General features: G+C 42.5%; 1 protein-coding gene across 1 annotated transcript in view; it reads right to left on the bottom strand.

The window, feature by feature from the left end:
• The window catches only part of ZMAT4 (zinc finger matrin-type 4), a 551,003-nt gene that overhangs the window by 281,260 nt on the left and 249,936 nt on the right, over positions 1-19,807 (bottom strand). Inside the window, exon 5 of the mRNA XM_075348396.1 lies at positions 13,309-13,542. Within this exon, the coding sequence (XP_075204511.1) occupies positions 13,309-13,542 (234 nt within the window). The remainder of the gene's footprint in view (positions 1-13,308; positions 13,543-19,807) is intronic.

Below are 19,807 nucleotides of genomic sequence, written 5' to 3'. Positions count from 1 at the left end.
CCACTGCATTCTAATAGTTCTTGTACAGACTGGAAAATCCCTAGCCCCACAACTAAAAACCCACAACCTCTTTGAATGAAAGCGCAAATTGAAGGGATTTTTGTTAAAAGAATTGATCTAAGACTATGTTCACATGTTGCATTTTTTTCTGCATTTTTTCTGCAGCCGAAACCTGCTCTTATAGCAGTGAAAAAACTACTTCCTAAAAGCAGGTTGTTGCCGCATTTTTGCTGCATTTTTGATGTGTCCTTTGTCTACAGTACACATTTACTAAAGCTAATTTCATTCACCACAAAAGAAAAAAAAATGCAGCAAAAATTCAGCGTTTGTGTTTTTGAAGAATTTTTGAACCCGCTCATTTCTTTCAATAGTGAAAAAAATGCTGCAAAAAATCTGAAAGAATTGACGTGCTGCTTCTTTAAAAAATGCAGCAGTTTTCCATTTTCCGTGTGCATGATATTTTTGCGTCACTCATCGCTCCATTAGTAATTTAATCAATTTGCATACAAAGTAAATCAGTAAATTCCGACACCTTCGGCGGCAGTTCCCCGCTCATCCGCCACTTTACTATTTTTGACTTTAGACAGGAGCAGAACTCCTTTCCAGAGCCGATACAATAATAACCCCTGACCCCATCTCGTTAAGTAACACAGCTCCGCCATCACACATTGCGCCCGGACGGCGGTGACATTGGCAGAGTACAAATAAAAGAACTGGATGATTGCGAAATACATACGGGGAAGGCAATAAATCAAAGTGGCAGAGTTCAAGACCCCAACCTTCCAGCTTCCTAATGTGCAGTTTATTCAAGGGTAAAACCATTATTTTAATCCAGTTTCAGTATATTTAGTGCATGGAAACGGCAAAATTGGGGACATTATTCAAAATGAATGGGGGGGGAGGGGTGGAAAGGGACATTAAAAGATACTGGAGTGATTTGCTAAAGTCAAATGTAATTAGCTTCACTGGTGCCAAACCAAAAATACGGCGCTCCAACATGGCCAGAGGTGGTTTCACCCCAATGAACCAATCATTATTGAGATTTTCAGGTCGTAATGGGTCGCTCTGGGAATAACATTTATGTTTTATATCATCTATTTCTTTTTTTTTAAAAAAAAACCCTGTCGCTAGTGTGTCACATCTGCAGGTTACATCTTGTATTGGAGTGGATTTTCTTTCTGTTGATGCCGAAAAGGTTAAGGACTCAGACTTAATCACAGCTGCAGCATTTTGTTATCACGGCATTCTGCTATATTTACCCCCTCCTGGTCTCACTCCATGCCGGTGATAGATTCTCTATCTTGACCACATTGAAGGATCTCGTCTCTGTATAGCTGTGGTGTCATTTCCGTTGCAGCTGCAAAGTTTCCTGCTGAAGAAACCAAGGAGTGCTTTTTGTTGTGACTTTCCCGACAGTAGTAGTTGTAGTAGTGGGACTAGTGTCTTGCTGATCTACTCACTAGCCAAGTTAAGTTCAGGGTCACCGAGGGCCTACGCACGTGACGGCGCACAGGGGGAAGGACTCATCCAGAAGCATTAAGAAGTTCAAGGATTAGTCACAGGTGAGGGTGAGGTGGTGACCCCTTTCCCTACGGCTAGAGCCTTCCTTAACATTGTCCCTGGTTTTCCCTCTGTGTTGCGCGCACATCAGGTGTTCCCTTGCCCCGGCTTGACAAATCCCAAATGAACAGGTGTAAGTTAAATTTCCATAAAAAAAGTTCCCTCAAGATAGTACACATATGTGCCAAATATGAAAATGACTCTCAAGCCTCTCCAATGATGCCAATTGCCAATCTCGCCCCTTACTCCTACATTAGAACAGTAAATGTTATTTCAGATCATTGTTCAGGATACGTTGTGTGAACATGAGCAATAACACTATCTCTGGTCATTATATGACATCGCATCCTGCATTTTCACACTTGAAAAATCTCTAAATTGAAGGAGCTCGTCTCTGCATAGCTGTGGTGTCATTTCAGTTGCAGCTGCAAAGTTTCCTGCTGAAGAAACCAAGGAGTGCTTTTTTTGTGTCTTTCTTCGCCCATTTGTCTTATGGTCCTTGTGTTGATTCATTATAGTAGTGGGACTAGTGTATTACTGACCTACTCACTAGCCAGGGTAAGTTCAGGGTCAACGAGGGCCTTGGCATGTGACAGCGCACAGGGGGAAGGACCTGTCTACAGACATTAGGGAGCTCAAGGATCATTCATAGGTGAGTGTGAGGTGGTTAGGTTACTCCTTTACCTACTTTCTTAACATTTTCCCTGTTTTTCCCTCCGTGTTGCGCGGCACTTCAGGTGTTTCCTCGCCCCGGCATGACAAATCCCAAATCAGCAGATTTAAGCTAATTTTCCATAAAGAAAAGTGCCCTTAATATAGTACACATATGTGTCAAATATGAAAATGACTCTCAAGCCTCTCCGAGAACAGTAAATGTTATTTCAGGCAATTGTTCAGGATAAGTTGTCGTGTGGACATGAGCAATAACAGTATCTTCGGTCATTATATTACTCGTATCCTGCATTTTCACACTTGAAAAATCTCTATATTTCAATTGTTGTTAAGCTGGTGGATAGAGACTAGTCACTGTGACATAATACACACAGAACAGAGGAGATTCAAGTCCGCTCTCTATGTAGTAGACCTTCAGAAGTCGCAGTGTCACTGTGAATCCAGTCCTCAGGAGAGATAAAACACTTACTAGAAAGCAGCAGCAACTTTTAGACTATTTTCACACATTTTATTAAATGCAGCTATGAAGCTGAATTTTATAGTACCAGCAAACGTTAAGAGTTTTGATAAATCTCATGCACACTCTTGTTTTTATTTTTTTTCTAATTCAATTTGAGAACGCCAATGTTTTTTTTAAATTTGTAGTATGCCAATTCTTTTAGGGATTTTGTCACCGAGAAAGCAATGAGAAGGCGCAAAAACACAGCAAACAGCTTTTGCTGTGTTTCTATTGATGCTGAAAGGGTTAAGGACTTTTTCCGTACTGGCTGACATTACTCATAGCCTTAATCACAGCGGCAGCATTTTTTCATCATGCCCTTCGGTTATATTTACCCACTCCTGGTTTTACTCCATGCCGGTGATAGATTTTCTCAAATAGCAAAACCCAAGCACTCAGAAAGAAGAGGAGAATAATTTTTGATGCAAGTGTTTTTTTATTAACAACCGACAAACTGCAAAAGTGTGAACCCTGACATATAGCAACAACCAACGTTTCGGTTATGACACCTTTATCAAGGTAGTTGCTTAATATAGAGATGCTATGTCGTACGGGTCAACTCGGGACAACCGTCAATGTACATTAGATGGAGGGCATCACATTTAGCAGTATGCGGTGTCAAAGTGATGGTGGTGGGATGAGTAAAGGCAAAGATGTGGAGGAGAAGACGCCTGCTTTGGATGTCCAGGACGTGCTGTAACAGCGGTGGCAGTGGCAGCGGTGATAGATTCTCTGTCCTAATCACATTGAAGGAACTCTTCTCTGCATAGCTGTGGTGTTGTTTTGGTTGCAGCTGCGAAGTTTCCTGGAGAAGAAACCAAGGAGTGCTTTTTGTTGTGTCTTTCCCCACCATTTGTTTTTTGTTTCTCGTGTTGTAACCTTATTAAACATGTACTTTATACATCACAGATGTAATCCACAATAAATAAAAAAAAAAAGGAAAAATGCAGCAAAACTATAAAAGTGGCTAAGATAAAATCTACCTTGATTCCAAGATTTTTGGGGAGCAAAGAAAGACATTTTATCCTCAATATTATGATGCAAAATACCTTTATTTTCATGCTTTATTTTTATTATACAGTTGATTAAGTTGAATTTAATAAGAATCAGCTATTATTGTTTTAAAATGTATCCGGCAAAACCTAATTAGCGCGGCGCTGTCTGTTTCCATCATCAGGTTTACCGATCTCCCATATCGTGTCACCGTGCACACTTCATAAAGTGCCGCTTCAGCCGGGGATTGAAAATTCTAGAAAGACTGTATTAGATAACGAGGAACAGAGACGATGTGGAGGAATAGTCAGTTAATTCGGTGTCATTTGTCACTGTGTAACCAGGGTGTAATTCGAGGATGATATCGCCATTTCTTATTTAATATATTTACTTGAGATGACAAATGCGCATTTTTCTGCTGCGCCAGAAAGTGAGTGTTATTGGAGATAGCTGGAGACATAAAATATTAAATCATATTTATTTCTATGTTATATTCATACCCTCACGTAAATGTAATATTCCGTAATGGATAAAGCAGCTCTGGGAAAGCTATTACTCATTTCAGGCAAAATATGGAAGTTTCTTTTATTTTAACTTTCCTTTTCTGCTTCTTTTATGTGTTTAAGTCGTGCGGTTTTCTCTTGTGCTGCACCAATTCGGTGAAACCGCCCTCAGTCATTTGCACCTACAAACCTGCTAACGAATGGAGAAAACGCCAGTCGGTCCACAATAGGATTATGGTGCTGCCAAGATGGTTACTAATTAGGGATGATCGAATACCTCAAATATTCGGCTTTGCGAATATTCGACAAATACCTCGCCGCTATTCGAATATTTGATGCGCAATGTAAGTTTATGGGAAGCCCGAATAGTTGTTATTCGGATTTCCCATAGACTTACACTGCGCATCGAATATTCGCGAATAGTCGAATAGTGGCGACTTATTCGGCAAATATTCGCGAAGCCGAATATTCGAGGTATTCGATCATCCCTAGTAATAATCAGACAAACTAATTAGCTGGAGGCAAACTGAATTCTCCTTAAATTCTACAAAGAAATAAAATTTGCTCAAATTTTTATTTTATTAAGATCTTTTTGGGCAAATCAAGCCAAACTGCGGCTGGCATTTTTCTAGATTATGGAGGGCTAGGAAATAGTGATAAGCGAGGACTAAAATGCTCCCGAGGTGAGGTCACTGACTTTACTGAGGTTAGGTTACTTAGGTCACAGGTGGAGGGCCATGGGAGTCTCCAGCTATGACCACAAATCACCTGAGTGATATCACTGCTGATCGCTGAGGCTCACTCTCTGCCTTAAGTCCACAGCAGGCGGTCATGTTCCATGATCACACGCTCTGACTTCCGATGTAGCAGAGCTGGAAGTGTCGTGGGACCTTGTGTGTATTATGTTGGACCTGCAGGGATGTTATGGGAGTTAATAAGGTGGTGAGAGTGCTTTATTGTCTTTTATTTCAAATAAAGTATTTTTTCGGTGTTTGTCTTTATTTTTCACTTACAGATTAGTATTGGGGGTCTCATAGACCCCCCCCATTACTAATCTAGGGCTTAATGGCAGCTGTGAGCTACGATTAACTTCTTATTACCCTCATTACCACCGCACCAGCGCAATCCTTTATCTATGCTGGGTATCATAATATGGGGGGACACTACGCCAATTTTTTTCATTTATTTATTTTTCTTTACTGTATGATACAGACCCACAGATCAGGTCTGTTAATATAAGCATCAGACACACTGTCATTCAGTGGGGGCGCATCTGGCTGCAACCAATCACAGACTCTGATGGGTGGGGAAAGCAGTGCAGACCCCAGAAGTGAATGAGCGGCTGTGGGAGCAGTTACAGCTGCGTCGGAGCCTTGGTAAGTATAGCGCATTCACTTTATAATTTTTTTCTTTATTTTTCCTTTATTTTTTTGTATTTCTCGAGTGCTGGATCCAGATCATTAGCCGAAATTCCCTGAAAATTCTGAGCCCAGGACCGGCACTTGGGTACATCTGAAACTGTGTGGATCCAGACTTTTACAGTCTGGGTTCGCCCATCATTACTAATCACTAGTTAAGAGTACTGAGCACCCGAGCATGGTAGTGCCCACTCACCTCTAGTTACGAGTACCGAGCACTTTAGCATGGTAGTGCTCACTCATCACTAGTGATGAGTACCGAGCACCCGAGCATGGAAGTGCCCACTCACCTCTAGTTACGAGTAGCGAGCACCTAAGCAAAGTAGTGCCCACTCATGACTGGTTAAGAGTACCGAGCACCTAAGCATGGTAGTGCCCGCTCATCACTAGTTACAAGTACCGAGCACCTGAGCTTAGTAGTGCCCGCTCATCAATAGTTACCACTACCGAACACCTAAGCATGGTAGTGCCCACTCATCACTAGTTACAAGTACTGAGCACCCGAGTATGGTAGTGCCCGCTCATCAATAGTTACGACTACCGAACACCTAAGCATGGTAGTGCCCGCTCATCACTAGTTACCAGTACTGAGCACCCGAGCATGGTAGTGCCCGCTCATCACTAGTTACGAGTACTGAGCACCTGAGCATGGTAGTGCCCGCTCATCACTAGTTACGAGTAATGCGACACAAGCATGGAAGTACTCGCTCATCACTAGTTAGAAGTACCGAGCACCCGACCATGGTGGTGCTCACTCATCACTAGTTACGAGTACTGAGCCCCCAAGCATGGAAGTGCCCACTCATCACTAGTTATTAGTATTGAGCACCTGAGCATGGTAGTGCTCACTCATCACTAGTTAAAAGTACAGAGCACCAGAGCTTGGTAGTGCCCGATCATCACTAGTTACAAGTACCGAGCACCTGAGCATAACAGTGATTTGATGTCTCTTGGTTCTTCACGGTCCTGAGGAAGGGAGCGGTGCTCCTGAAACGCGTAGACCTATGCCAATAAAGATACGTTAATCTTACGGTTCCAGAAGTGATCTTTGGCGCGGCATTACCACCTATCTCCATTACTCTCTGTTATCTGCCGTCGGGTGGCTGCAGCCTGGATCAATACCTTACATGTGATTAAAGGGGTTGTGACTTGCACACCTCTATCTGGTGAGTATTCACTCCCCCCTCCTCACCCCATATTATTGGGGTAATACCCTATCTGCGCTTTTTCTCCACAGCTTCGTATATTTGAGCACCTGAGCATGGTAGTGCCCGCTCATCACTAGTTACAAGTACCGAGCACCCGAGCATAGTAGTGCCCGCTCATCACTAAATGACACTTCCCCTGTTCCAATTAACCAGTGAATCAATCAGCTGATCGCTTCCATCCAGGCAATGATCGGGAAAGATTCTTGTGAATGCTTGTTTGGCCGATTATTAGCCTGTGTATATGGGCTTTTATGGCAGAAATATATATCACACCAGTCCTATTAGTCAATAAGACATCATTCGCGAGGACAAAACTGCATTTCATTACAAGTATTTCCGGGATAATTTGGATAAAGTCTTTGGATCATTTTGTTGCAAATTTTCCTTATTCCAAATAATGGCTCAGAACGGTTTAGTAATCTTTTCTAGGGTACAATAGTCAGCCAGCCCCCTTCATACACACCAGTCTCATCCCCGATCAGGAAAATCCATCTTATGGGACTCAGGACATTTACCAGAAAAATGGGCTAAGTGAAGTATATTAGTAACTTCTTATTTAAAGCTCATTTACATGTACATTTTTTTTGCTGGGGGGGGGAGGCGGAAGACCTCTTTAAATAAATGCTGCAATCTTAAGACCATGTATTATGGGTTTACACAAATTCCCTTTGTCTGAAGATATGACATATTGCCTTTGGAGCAGAAACTAAATACTGGTATATAATAAAAGGAACACTACTAAGGGGGAAATACTTTTTAAAAAGAACAAATCCTTATACATTATCAGTTTTGACATCGTCGCTGCTTTCTTTGAGAATATTGTTGCATATAAGAATATAAAATGGCGCTGTAAACAAATTAATGTTGGCAGAACGCATTATTTTAACCAAAAATGGCCCCTTTGTCCCTAGTAAATCAGATCCATAAAATTGGATGGAGGCCAAGGGAGAAAGGTCGCTCTCGCCTCTTTAACATTTTAATAAAAGCGACCTCATGAGCACAACATTATCATATTCACTCACGTACCGGGGGACCCGGCGGGGCTTTAAACTTTAAATACCACCATAACCGGACAACATTTACCAATCTGGGGAGGAATGGTGCAGGAGGATGGCAGAATGGGCATTAAATATAAATGCATGAAGTGTATGCACAACAGGGCACATTCATCAGAACTGGCAATAACATTGAAAGGAGTAAAAAAAGAGGCCAGAAATTAAAAAAAAAGTAAATAAAAATAATGTAAAAATTAAATGAATATTAAAGTTTTAATCAAATTTTTCCCACTTTAAAAATAAATAACAACATCATATTTGGAGTTGTCATATCCATAAAAGTATATTAAAATCTAAATTATTTATATCAGATATCAAATTGTCACGTCGTCTCTCTATTTTTGGAGACTAGTGACGGTTTCAGGGTTGGAATCCCTCATTTTCACCTGAGACTCTACATTTAAATATGGTTTCATTTCCTTCAGAACCTAATGGGTTAATGTCAGTTTTGTAGACCAGCAGTTCCTAGCTGAGTGTTTCAGATGCAGCTGCTTTGTAGCCACGCCCCCTCGTGTTTAAATAGAGGTGTTTCCCAGCAATCTTTGTGGAAGGTTGAAATTCATTGTTGTCTGGCTGCCTTGGTGGAAGGCTCTGCTGATGAGTTGCCTTGTGCTCAGGCTTTATCCCTTTTTCATCGCTGTTTCCCCGGTTTGTCTTTCCCTCGCTTGTGTCTTATTAGTGCAGCGGTGGGTCTAGTGAACCTCACCTGCCTCTTACTAGCCAGGGCATATACAGGGTTTCTCAGGGTCTCAGCTTCCTGCTCGGCGACAATTGCGGAGATTGTATAGGGACTGGCGAGGAGAGTAAGGACAGCTGCAGGTGAGGATAAGAGGTGTCCCATCTACCCCTCTCATAAGTTACAAGGCCCTCCATTGTTATCATATCCCCAATGTCCCCTTTGTTGTATTTTTTGTTGTGTGTCCGACACCCTTATGTCACTTGGCAAGCATGACATAAATATAGAAAAGTAAAAAAAAATATAAGAAAGGCAGAATCGCTTTTTTTCAGTTGTTATAGCTTTACCCATCCAAAAAAAGTACTGGGTGGCCCATAATTATGGATACTCCCTGGGTGGGCCATTAGTATGGATACACCCTGGATGGGCCGTAAGTATGGATACACCCTGGGTGGGCCACTAGTATGGATACACCCTGGGTTGGCCATTAGTATGGATACTCCCTGGGTGGGCCATTAGTATGGATACACCCTGGGTGGGCCATTAGTATGGATACACCCTGGGTGGGCCATTAGTATGGATGCACCCTGGGTGGGCCATAAGAGTGGATACACCCTAGGTGGGCCATTAGTATGGATACACCCTGGGTGGGCCATTAGTATGGATGCACCCTGGGTGGGCCATAAGAGTGGATACACCCTAGGTGGGCCATTAGTATGGATACACCCTGGGTGGGCCATTAGTATGGATACACCCTGGTTGGTCCATTGGTATGGATACACCCTGGATGGGCCATAAGTATGGATACACCCTGATAAAATGGAAGTGGTTGCTGATATCACCTTACCGTTTGTGGCATATTAGTACATAAGAAGGGCAAAACATTTGAGGCCGGGTGACGCCCATGGCGGCCATCTGTAAAGCCGCCATTTTGAATTCAACTTTACTCTTTTATTATCAGGGTGTATCCATTCTTATGACCCACTCAAGGTGTGTTCATACTTATGGCCCACCCTGAAACACTGTATTCACCCAAAAATAGTATAAATAAAAACTATAGTTTAGTATGCCAAAAACTATTAGCCATTTAACTCCATCGACAGAAAGATGAAAAAGTTACAAGTCTCAGAAAATGGAGACAAATAATTTTTTTAACTTCTGATTTTTTTTAACCAGTAATATATAAAAAAAGAACGGTATTGCTGTCATGCCGTTAGCATGGAGAGTCATACTGCCATGTTATTTTTACTGGACTATGACAAACTGATAAAGCAATGGCGAAATTGTTTGGTTTTTTTCCATCATTTCACCCCACTTAGAATATTTTTTCCCCACGGTAAAATAAATGGTGTCATTGAAAAGTAAAAATTGCCCCACAAAAAACGAGCCCTCATGAGGTCATAATGATAGAAAAATAAAAAAAGTTCTATTTCTTAGAAAAAAGGGAGGAAAAAATGACAGAACCAAACATATCATTTTTGAAAGTAAAACTTCAAGGGACATGAAGAAATGTCTAAAACAAAAGTTTCTTGAAGATTAACGTCCAACCAACTGCACAATCTTGTTTTGCTTTTTCTCATCTAAAGCTCTGGAATCCAGAGATGAGTCATTTGTTATTACATCTTCATAGCTTTTGAAGCTTATTGTTACTGATACTGAGCTCCAAATCCTCTGTACTGGCAGAGTTAAAAGTTCCGGCCTGCCCGCAGCCACCGTTAGAGCAAGCTCTGTAGTATGACACATAAGTCTCTATATCAAGGTACATGAATATACAGTAGGCACCTTTAGTGGTGACTGCTTTATCGCATTTAACCTGAAGAAAAATATGGTCTTGCTGTTGTCGTCCACCACAATATGTTGAATCTTTTTGTTCAGTCTAATATATCCAGGAACGTATCTGATTCTCATGCGGTGACATTCCCTTTTTTACAGTGCCTAATTCATCAGTACTCTGCCAGCACTATAGGTCATGGAACTTTCTTTCTCATGTTTCCAATCATGCACTTCCCCGTCTATGGCCTGTCCTAAACTAAAAGCCCACCTCTCCATCATGACTGTATGTAGTACAAAAGACAAGAGAGCAGGAGCAAAGAGATAAAGTCACATTTCCACGTCCTAGAGAGAGACAAAGACTTCTCCCCCCACACAAACACTTCCTGTAGAGACAAAGATCAATCACTTAATGATGAAAGACAAAGACAAACCTCACTTCCTTTTAATAAAGCTCCACCCCCATTTACTGCAGAAAGAGGCAAAGGCCCAAATCCACTTCCTGTTGAGAGATAAAGACCCGCCCCACTTCCCATGGCGAGACAAAGATGAGCTCCCCCTTCCTTTAGAGAGACAAGGACTGACACCTACTTCATGTTGATATACTGATATACAAAGATCCACCCCCAATTCCTGTAGGAAGGAAATGTCCCACCCCTACTTCCTGTAGCGAGACAAAGATCTATTCTCTCTTACTTTAGATAGACAAAGATCGGCGCCCATTTCTTTTAAAGACAAAGTCCTGCCTCTAGTTCCTCTACAGAAAAAAAGACCCACTTCCTGATGGACAAAAACCCACCCTCACATCCTGTAGAGAGTCAAAGACCTGCCCTCACTTCCGGTAGAGAGTCAAAGACCTGCCCACACTTCCGGTAGAGAGTCAAAGACCTGCCCACACTTCCGGTAGAGAGTCAAAGACCTGCCCACACTTCCGGTAGAGAGTCAAAGACCTGCCCACACTTCCAGCAGAGAGTCAAAGTTCTGCCCACACTTCCAGTAGAGAGTCAAAGACCTGCCCACACTTCCGGTGGCGAGTCAAAGACCTGTCCTAACTCCTGTAGAGAGACAAAGATCTGTCCAAGTTCCTGTAGGGAGACAAAGACACACTTCCACTTGCTGTGTAGAAAAAGACCCACCCATATTTCCTGCAGAGAGTCAAAGACCCACTCACATTTCCTGTAGAGCATCAAAGACCCGCCCTCACTTCTTGTAGCGAGGCAAAGATTGCCGCCCACTTCCTTTAGAGACAAGATCCTGACTCCACTTCCTGTATAAAAAAAAAGACTCACTTCCACTTTCTGATGATAGACAAAGACCCGCCCTCACTTCCTGTAGAGAGACAAAGGCCTACCCCACTTTTTATAGATAGACATTTTCACTTCCTGTGTAGACAAAGACCTGCCCACACTTCCTATAGAGAGTCAAAGACCCGCCCCCACTTCCTGTAGAGAGTCAAAGACTTTCACCCACTTCCTATAGAGAGACAAGGACTCACCTCACTTTCTGTTGAGAGACAAAGACCTCACCCACTTCTTGTAGAGAGACAAAAACCCACTCCACTTCCTATAGAAGACCCGCACTCACTTCCTGTAGAGAGACAAAGATCTGCCCAACTTCCTGTACAAAGACAAAAACCCACTCCACTTCCTGTAAAGAGACAACGACCCGTCCCCACTTCCTGTACAGAGACAAAGACCCAGCCTACTTCCTGTACAAAGACATAGACCCACCCCACTTCCTGTAGAGAGACAAAGACCCATCCCACTTCCTGTTGATAGACAAAACTCGCTTCCACTCCCTTTAATATGTTGCTGATGCTAGAAAAAGATTACACAGGCAGTAACAGGTAGGGGATAGAAAGATACACAGAAGTGGCACAACCAAAAACAAAAGGTTGGTTATCATTACAACTATAATTGCAAAGTGTCAGGCTACCACCAGGGGGAGCTGGAGCCCTGCAGGAAAAGACACTACACAGAGCTGAATCAGCATAGAGGTGGACACACAGTGTGTGCTGGAGCACTACCCTGCACAGTCAGTCAGAATACAGAGGCCACAGGACTTGCAGAGGATGGTCAGGCAGGCCAGGTCATACACAGTACGGTGAGAAAGAAGACTGGAGGAACGAGCAAAAGAGAGGTCGAGGTCAGACCGAGGTCAGCACCACAGAAAGCAACCGAGTGGGGAGGTAGGAGAAGGGGGAACGACGGGGGCTATTGTGGGAAGGAAGAAGGTGGGACGGAACACAGACAGAGCACAGGGGAAGGACGGCTCAGGAAACACTTACAAGAACCAGCAATCACAGGCAAAGCAGTGCTAAGCTTATAGCCGGCGCTGGTTCACCAGAGATTACATAGGTAAGAATGGTTGACCTCGGGGAGATCAACATCCAACACTGCGGAGACACCATCATGTGTTTCTCAACGCGGTGACACTAGAACAAGGCCCCCTGGGAAAATATGCAAAACAAGAATGCTGCGGAGACACCATCACATGTTTCTCAACGCTGGCAGGAAACTAGCCAGGTCTTTCACCGGGAAGGAACAACCACGGGAAGGGCAGTCTCCAGTCAAGGAAACCGCCTATACCAAAACATGGTATCCATCCACAGACAGCTGTTTCGGGGTATTTGGTGTCTCCGTGGCATTCTTGTTTTGAAGTTTCACCAGAGATGACAGAATGTAAAGCATCCAAGCTCCGGAAGTGAGGCCCGAGAGAAGGCTCCGCCGCCTAGCCATGTGGACGGGGAGGTGGAATCATGACACAAAGTCTAAATACAATCCTGATGTACCAAGGAGAGAACAAGACATTTTGGAGAAACCAAATTCATTTGGTACTTTTTCATGTAGAGCCAAAAGTCACTTGAAGACACTAACCAGTATAACCCGCAACATCCATAAATGGAAGCCTTTCTCAGTATTTAGCAGAACATTACGCACAACGCATGGACTCACCTTCCAGCGCCTCAGAATCCAAGGTTTCACCAAGTCTTTGTAGAAGCTTTGCCCGTGCCGCATTCTTCTTGTGTTTTTTCCCTTCGTAATGTTGCTGAGCCATCATTGGGTTGTTAAACCAAGCTCGACAGAGGTCACAGAATTTCCGAGACTCGCTCCCGATGTGGATGCTCCATAAAGAGTCTTCTTCCTCGATGGTGTCTTCCGTGGGTTCTGGGTTTTCTTGCACAGGTTCTGCAATAGAAATTAACACTAGAAGTTAGAGCCAAGATCACTGGTCCTCAAACAAAGCCAATAAAAATCAGAAATTTCACCATGATTTAATTATACATAAAGGGAACCTGCACTTACAACCATTAAGAAAAATATAAACATTTACTATAACTCACATACAAAAAATATGTGATATCATAAATCTACACCAGATCTACACCTCTTTAATGTAGCTCCACCTTCTCTGTCAGTCTCATAAAGAATGGTTGGAGACTGGTCCACTCCATTAAAGCTCATTCTTGCAAATTGCCTCTTCAGAATTAAAAGGATTTGACCTCTAGGGCCCCCATTGGATGTAGCAATCCTAAAAGTCAATTTCAAGCCTTGCCACATGACTTAGGATAAGAAGCCAAATCAGAAACTCCATTTTCAAACACATGTTTCTGGTTGTTGCCTCTCCTCAGGGCAATGCACCAGCTCTGATTTTACTATATCAGAAGCCTCTGACTGGAAATCTAAGGGGGAACATTTTTCCTTGTGGAGATTGACATGCCAGTGTAATGAGACTTATAGGCCATGCAATGCTTCTATGGGAAAATAAATATGCAAATAACCTCTTCAGAAAAAGAGGATTTGGTCTCTGGGGCCATCTATTGGATGCATCAATCCTAAAAGTCAATATTAACTCTTTAATGAGCCTTGCCACATGTCTTAGGATAGGGACATGGAGAAGGACATGTCTGATATGCCAGTGTAAAGAGACTTATAGGCCATGCAATGCTTCTCTGGGAAATTAAATATGCAAATAACGTATTCAGAAGAAAGAGGACTTGATCCCTGGGGCCACCTATTGGATGTAGCAATCTTAAGAGTCAATATTGACTGTTTAATGAGTCTTTCCACAAGAAACCAAACTAGAAACTACATTTTAAAATATGTGTTCCAAGTGTTGTCCCTCCTCAGGCCAAAGCAGGAGATTGGATTTAGCTAGGAGAGAAGCCTCTGACTGCAGATATATGGGGGAACATTTTTCCCTGTGGAGAGTGATATATCTGAAATGCCAGTGTAAGGAGACTTATAGGCCATGCAATGCTTCTCTGGGAAAATAAATATGCCATTAACCTCTTCAGAAGAAGAGGGACTTGGTCTCTGGGGCCACCTACTGGATGCAGCAATCCTAAAAGTCAATATTAACCCTTTAACGAGTCTTGCCATATAACTTAGGATAAAAAGCCAAACCAGAAAATCCATTTGCAAACACATATTTCAGGTGTTGCCCTTCCTCAGGGCAAAGCAGCAGCTCTGATTTGGCTATGTGAGAAGCCTCTGACTGGAGATCTAAGGGGGAACATGTTTTCCTTGTGGAGAGTGACATGCTAATGTAAAGAGACTTATAGGCCATACAATGCTTCTATGGGAAATTAAATATGCAAATATCCTCTTTAGAAGGAAGAGGACTTGATTTCTGGGACCACCTATTAGATGCATCAATCCTAAAAGCCTGGAGATCTAAGGGGAAACATTTTTCCTTGTGGAGAGAGACATCTCTGACATGCCAGTGTAAGGAGACTTATAGGCCATGCAATCCTTCTCTGAGAAATTAAATATGCAAATAGCCTATTAAGAAGAAAGAGGGCTTGATTTCTGGGGCCACCTACTAGATGCAGCAATCCTAATAGTTAATATTAACCCTTTAACAAGTCTTTCCACATGACTTACGATAAAGGCCGCTTTACACGCTGCGACATCGCTCAAGCGATCTAGTTGGGGTCATGGAATTTGTGACGCACATCCGGTCGCTTTAGCGATGTCTTTGCGTGTGACACCTATGAGCGATTTTAAATCGACGCAAAAACGGTCAAAATCGCTCATCGGTGACATCACCCCCTATTCTCGAGTATCGCTGCTGCCCGGTGCACAAAGTAGTTCGTCGCTCCTGCGGCAGCACACATCACTCCGTGTGACACCGCAGACATGAGGAACCTCACCTTACCTGCGGCCGGCCGCAATGAGGAAGGAAGAAGGTGGGCGGGATGTTACGTCCCGCTCATCTCCGCCCCTCTGCTTCTATTGGGCGGCGGTTCAGTGATGCTGCTGTGACGTTGCTGTGTCGCTGAACGAACCGCCCCCTTAGAAAGGAGGCGGTTCGCCGGTCACAGCGACGTCGCTAGGCAGGTAAGTATGTGTGACGGGTCCATGCGATGTTGTGCGCCACGGGTAGCGATTTGCCCGTGTCGCACAACTGATGGGGGCGGGTATGCACGCTAGCGATATCGGTCACGATATCGCAGCGTGTAAAGCGGCCTTTAGAAGTCAAACCAGAAACTCCATTTGAAAACACATGCTTCATTCAGGTGTTGCTCCTCCTCAAGGCCAAGTAGCAGCTCTGATTTGGCTAGGTGAGAAGTCTCTGACTAGAGATCTTATGGAGAGTGACTAGTCACTGTAAGGAGACTTATAGTCCATGCAATGCTTCTCTGGGAAATTAAATATGCAAATAACCTATTCAGAAGAAAGAGGACTTGATCTCTGGGACCACCTATTGGCTCTAGAAATCCTATAAGCCTAGAGATCTAAGAGGGAACACTTTTCCATGTGGAGGACATTCCTGACATGCCAGTGTAAGGAGACTTATAGGCCATGCAATGCTTCTCTGGGAAATTAAATATGCAAAGAACCAATTCAGAAGAAAGAGGACTTTATCTCTAAGGCTACCTATTGACTGTAGCAATCAAAAAAGTAATTTTTGGGATCCATGGGGTTCCAAGTGGTCAGACTACCCCCAATCCTGTAAATAGGTGATGACTTGCAATGTTAGAAATAATCTTTTATAAGCACTTAAAGTCTGCAGTGTCGATCTAGCCTAGCATTTGAATTTAATCCATTGCTCCCTGTTGTCAGCTGAGGACAGACTGAATATCCTATTGTGTGATTACCATCAGAAGTACAAGTAAAAAGAAGAAAGAAATGACCTCTATTCTGTTCCCTCCATCTCCAGCGCTGCAAAACATTTCCATACTGATATGTGAATAATACTCGCCGCTCTTTGCCAACTTTTTGTAAATGCCTTTTTAAGCACTGTACCTATTCTGCAGCCAACTCGTTAATTGCCGTGTGAAGTTTATGATCATTTACATAGTAAACGTCCCGTTCTCCGCTCGAAAAATCACGCCCGAAATTCTGCGTTTTAACAAAAGCTCCCACGACACGACAGATCACGAGCCGCAGCACATGAAGATACCTGTCATACAACGTGCTGCATTGCAGAGCAGCCAAATCCATCCCGTCTGATGAAACACCTTGTGTGACAACGCGCGTTACGATGCCAAAAACCTTCGACTTTGAAGGAAAATAGGCCAATTGGTTACGGCAGAGGAATATTCACCAGTAAATACGTCCTGGACATGGAAGCATTTATCTTTCTGGGAAATTAATGAATTCCTTTTTTTTTTTCTTTTTCAGAAAGATTCCTAGATAAATGTGTTATTAATGCACTTGGGCCTGGAAATCTTAGAAAACCTCTCATCTCCAGTTCAGAGATTTCCATTAAGTAAATCTCTTTCATCTGTGTCTCGGAGGATAGCCTTGATTATTTATGATTTGATGCCTAGTCACTGAGCAAAATGTGAAGCTGCCAACAGCGGCTCCCGAAAACAGAAAAAGCGCCACTTTCTTCTCTCCGGTAGAGATGTCCCCTGATGTCCTGGATACCTTGATGCCTTTTAAAAAAGCCAGGATCTTATTTCTTTTTCTTCTAGTATTAAAATCGTAACGTAAAAGTTCCTTTGCTGAAACGTTCCACCTTAGACCTCTGGTGATCGGACAAACACACCGGACATTGTCCCTCGTGAACCAGTGTCTACCGGGGAACTCCCACCAATACTGACCACAGCCTGGATGTTCCGACTTTTGGACCTTTAAAAAAGTTGTGTACAATCAATATTTTTCGTAATTTGTTACAAGCTATAGACTCATTTGATATGGAAAAAAAATGTTTTTTTTCTTACATATGTCAAACCCTTCCTACCTTCGCCTTTGATGAAGCAGCCGGTCTGACGGCCACGGGCCGCGAAACGTGCGTCAGGGAATCTTTCCCACCGCTCCACGCAACGGTAATGTTCTGACTACTTAGTCTTAACTCTTTGCAATGTTGCCTTTCTGCTAAATAACCCTTTTTGTGCCTGTCTTTGGTTCTCTGACCCTTGGGAGTTTCTCCCAATACATCCATCATTTCCTCTCAAGCACCCGCATAGCTGATAATTTTTGGATCATATATACTTGGCGTTTCAGATTTTCTAGCCATCATACTTTAAAATTGCATCTGGGTACAGTACCACTCATTTAATCCCTTGAGGATTACATTACTCTCCCCCTTTTTCAGCTATCGGTTTGAGGTAATAATTCATGTAGGGCCACGACTATGCACTTTTTTACTCTTATAGCAGATCTAAACCTTGTTACAACTGTTCATTTATTCGCCCCTTTTGTCCACTCGCATACATTTCATGTACTGCATTTTTATAAATTATGCACTGTGCACTTTGATCATATGTAATAAAATAAGCCTTTATTCAGCAATTTTTGCTCATTTGTTCTCTTCTGTTTCCAAATTTGTCAAACCCTTCACCCCCGGGGGATTTTCCGTTTTTCATTTTTGTTTTTTGCTCCCCTTCTTCCGAGAGCCGTCCCTTTTTTATTTTTACGTCAATCTTGCCATATGAGGGCTTTTTCTTTGTGGGACGAGCTGTACTTTTAAATTAAACCATGAGTTTTACCATACAATGTACTGGAAAACGGCAAAAAAATCCAAAAGTGAAGAAAAATTGCAAAAAAGTGCGATTGCACAATTGTTTTTGGAGTATTGTATTCACTGTGTTAACTATATGGTAATACTGATATGTCAGTGTGATGCCTCAGGTCGGTACGAGTTCGTAGATATGAAATATGTATAGGTTTACTTTTATCTAAGGGGTTAAAAAAATTCGGAAGCTTGTCCAAAAAAAGTGGCACACTTTTTGTGCCATTTTCCAACGACCACTGGCGTTCTCATTTTTTGGGATATGGGGCTCAGTGATGGCTTAATTTTTGCATCTCGAGCTGACGTTTTTAATGGTACCATCTTTGTGCAGATGATACGTTTTGTTTGCCTGTTATTGCATTTTGTGCAAAATTTGCGACAACCAAAAAAATTTAATGTTTAGATTTTAGAAATGTTTTGCTGCTACGCCATGTACCGATCAAATTAACTGATTTTATATTTTGATAGATCGGGCATTTCTGAATGCGGCGATACCAAATATGTATATTTTTTTTAAAAAAAAAATTAACTCTTTCATTTTCAATAGGTCGAATGGGGGGTGATTTGAACTTTTAGGGTTTTTTTATTTTTTTTTAATATTTTTTTAACTTTTTTTTAAATGTTACTAGTCCCTCTAAGGGACTATAAGGATCAGTAGTCTGATCACTGATTCATTTCTGTTGATCAGCGTTTCACAGCTGTGATCAGCAGAAATGCAGCGTTCTTGTTACTGCCGCTGCTCTAACAGGAAAAGGTGTGTATAGAATCAGCCTGATAGTGCCATTATAACACTGGCTTTAGGTTATATAGGAAAATCCTGGTGATTGGTGCGCTTTAATTTTGCATTTAGTAAGCGAATTGACAAAATTGTGTGCATGATTTTTTAAGGTAATGTCCTCTTGTCTCATGAAGTGATGGCATATAGTTAGGTTAAGCTGCCACTTTTTTGATTTGTAGGGGTCCTGCTAATCCTGCGGATTAAATGCTGGTGTAGCACTATATCTCCTTTTACCATTTACCTCCAGTCCATTATGTTGTGCAGTGAACTGCAGCCAACCCCATTCACTGCAATAGGGCTGTACTACAGTTAACAGCACAGCTAAGATTAGATGGGAAAGCGGCTGTGCAAGAGAAAAACAGAGAAATGCACGCAACGTGGAATCGGCACTTCACCGTTCAATTTTAAGATCCTAGGGTTGGAGATAGCAATATGTCCCAAGATGTCGAAAGCAAAATGCGTATTTGCCAACTTTAAAAATTGTTCCCCAGTCAACTGTGCATTGCCAATTTTTGCATTTTACAATGCACCCCTTTTCCAATAGGCCACAGCTTTATCCATGCCCTATTTTCCACCCTCTAAAAGAGGCACTAGATGACAAAATAGTTGAGAGAACTTGGCTCTATGGGAAGTTTTTGAGATGCCTTCCTGCTGGAAAACATAGCGATATGTCTCAAAAGGGGCTAGGGCTTGACAGGGACAAGGGGAAG

This window comes from Anomaloglossus baeobatrachus, chromosome 5 (genome assembly GCF_048569485.1).
Source record: "Anomaloglossus baeobatrachus isolate aAnoBae1 chromosome 5, aAnoBae1.hap1, whole genome shotgun sequence".
Taxonomy (NCBI): domain Eukaryota; kingdom Metazoa; phylum Chordata; class Amphibia; order Anura; family Aromobatidae; genus Anomaloglossus; species Anomaloglossus baeobatrachus.
The sequence above is the reverse complement of the archived record's forward strand: the minus strand, read 5'-3'. Positions and strand labels throughout refer to the sequence as shown.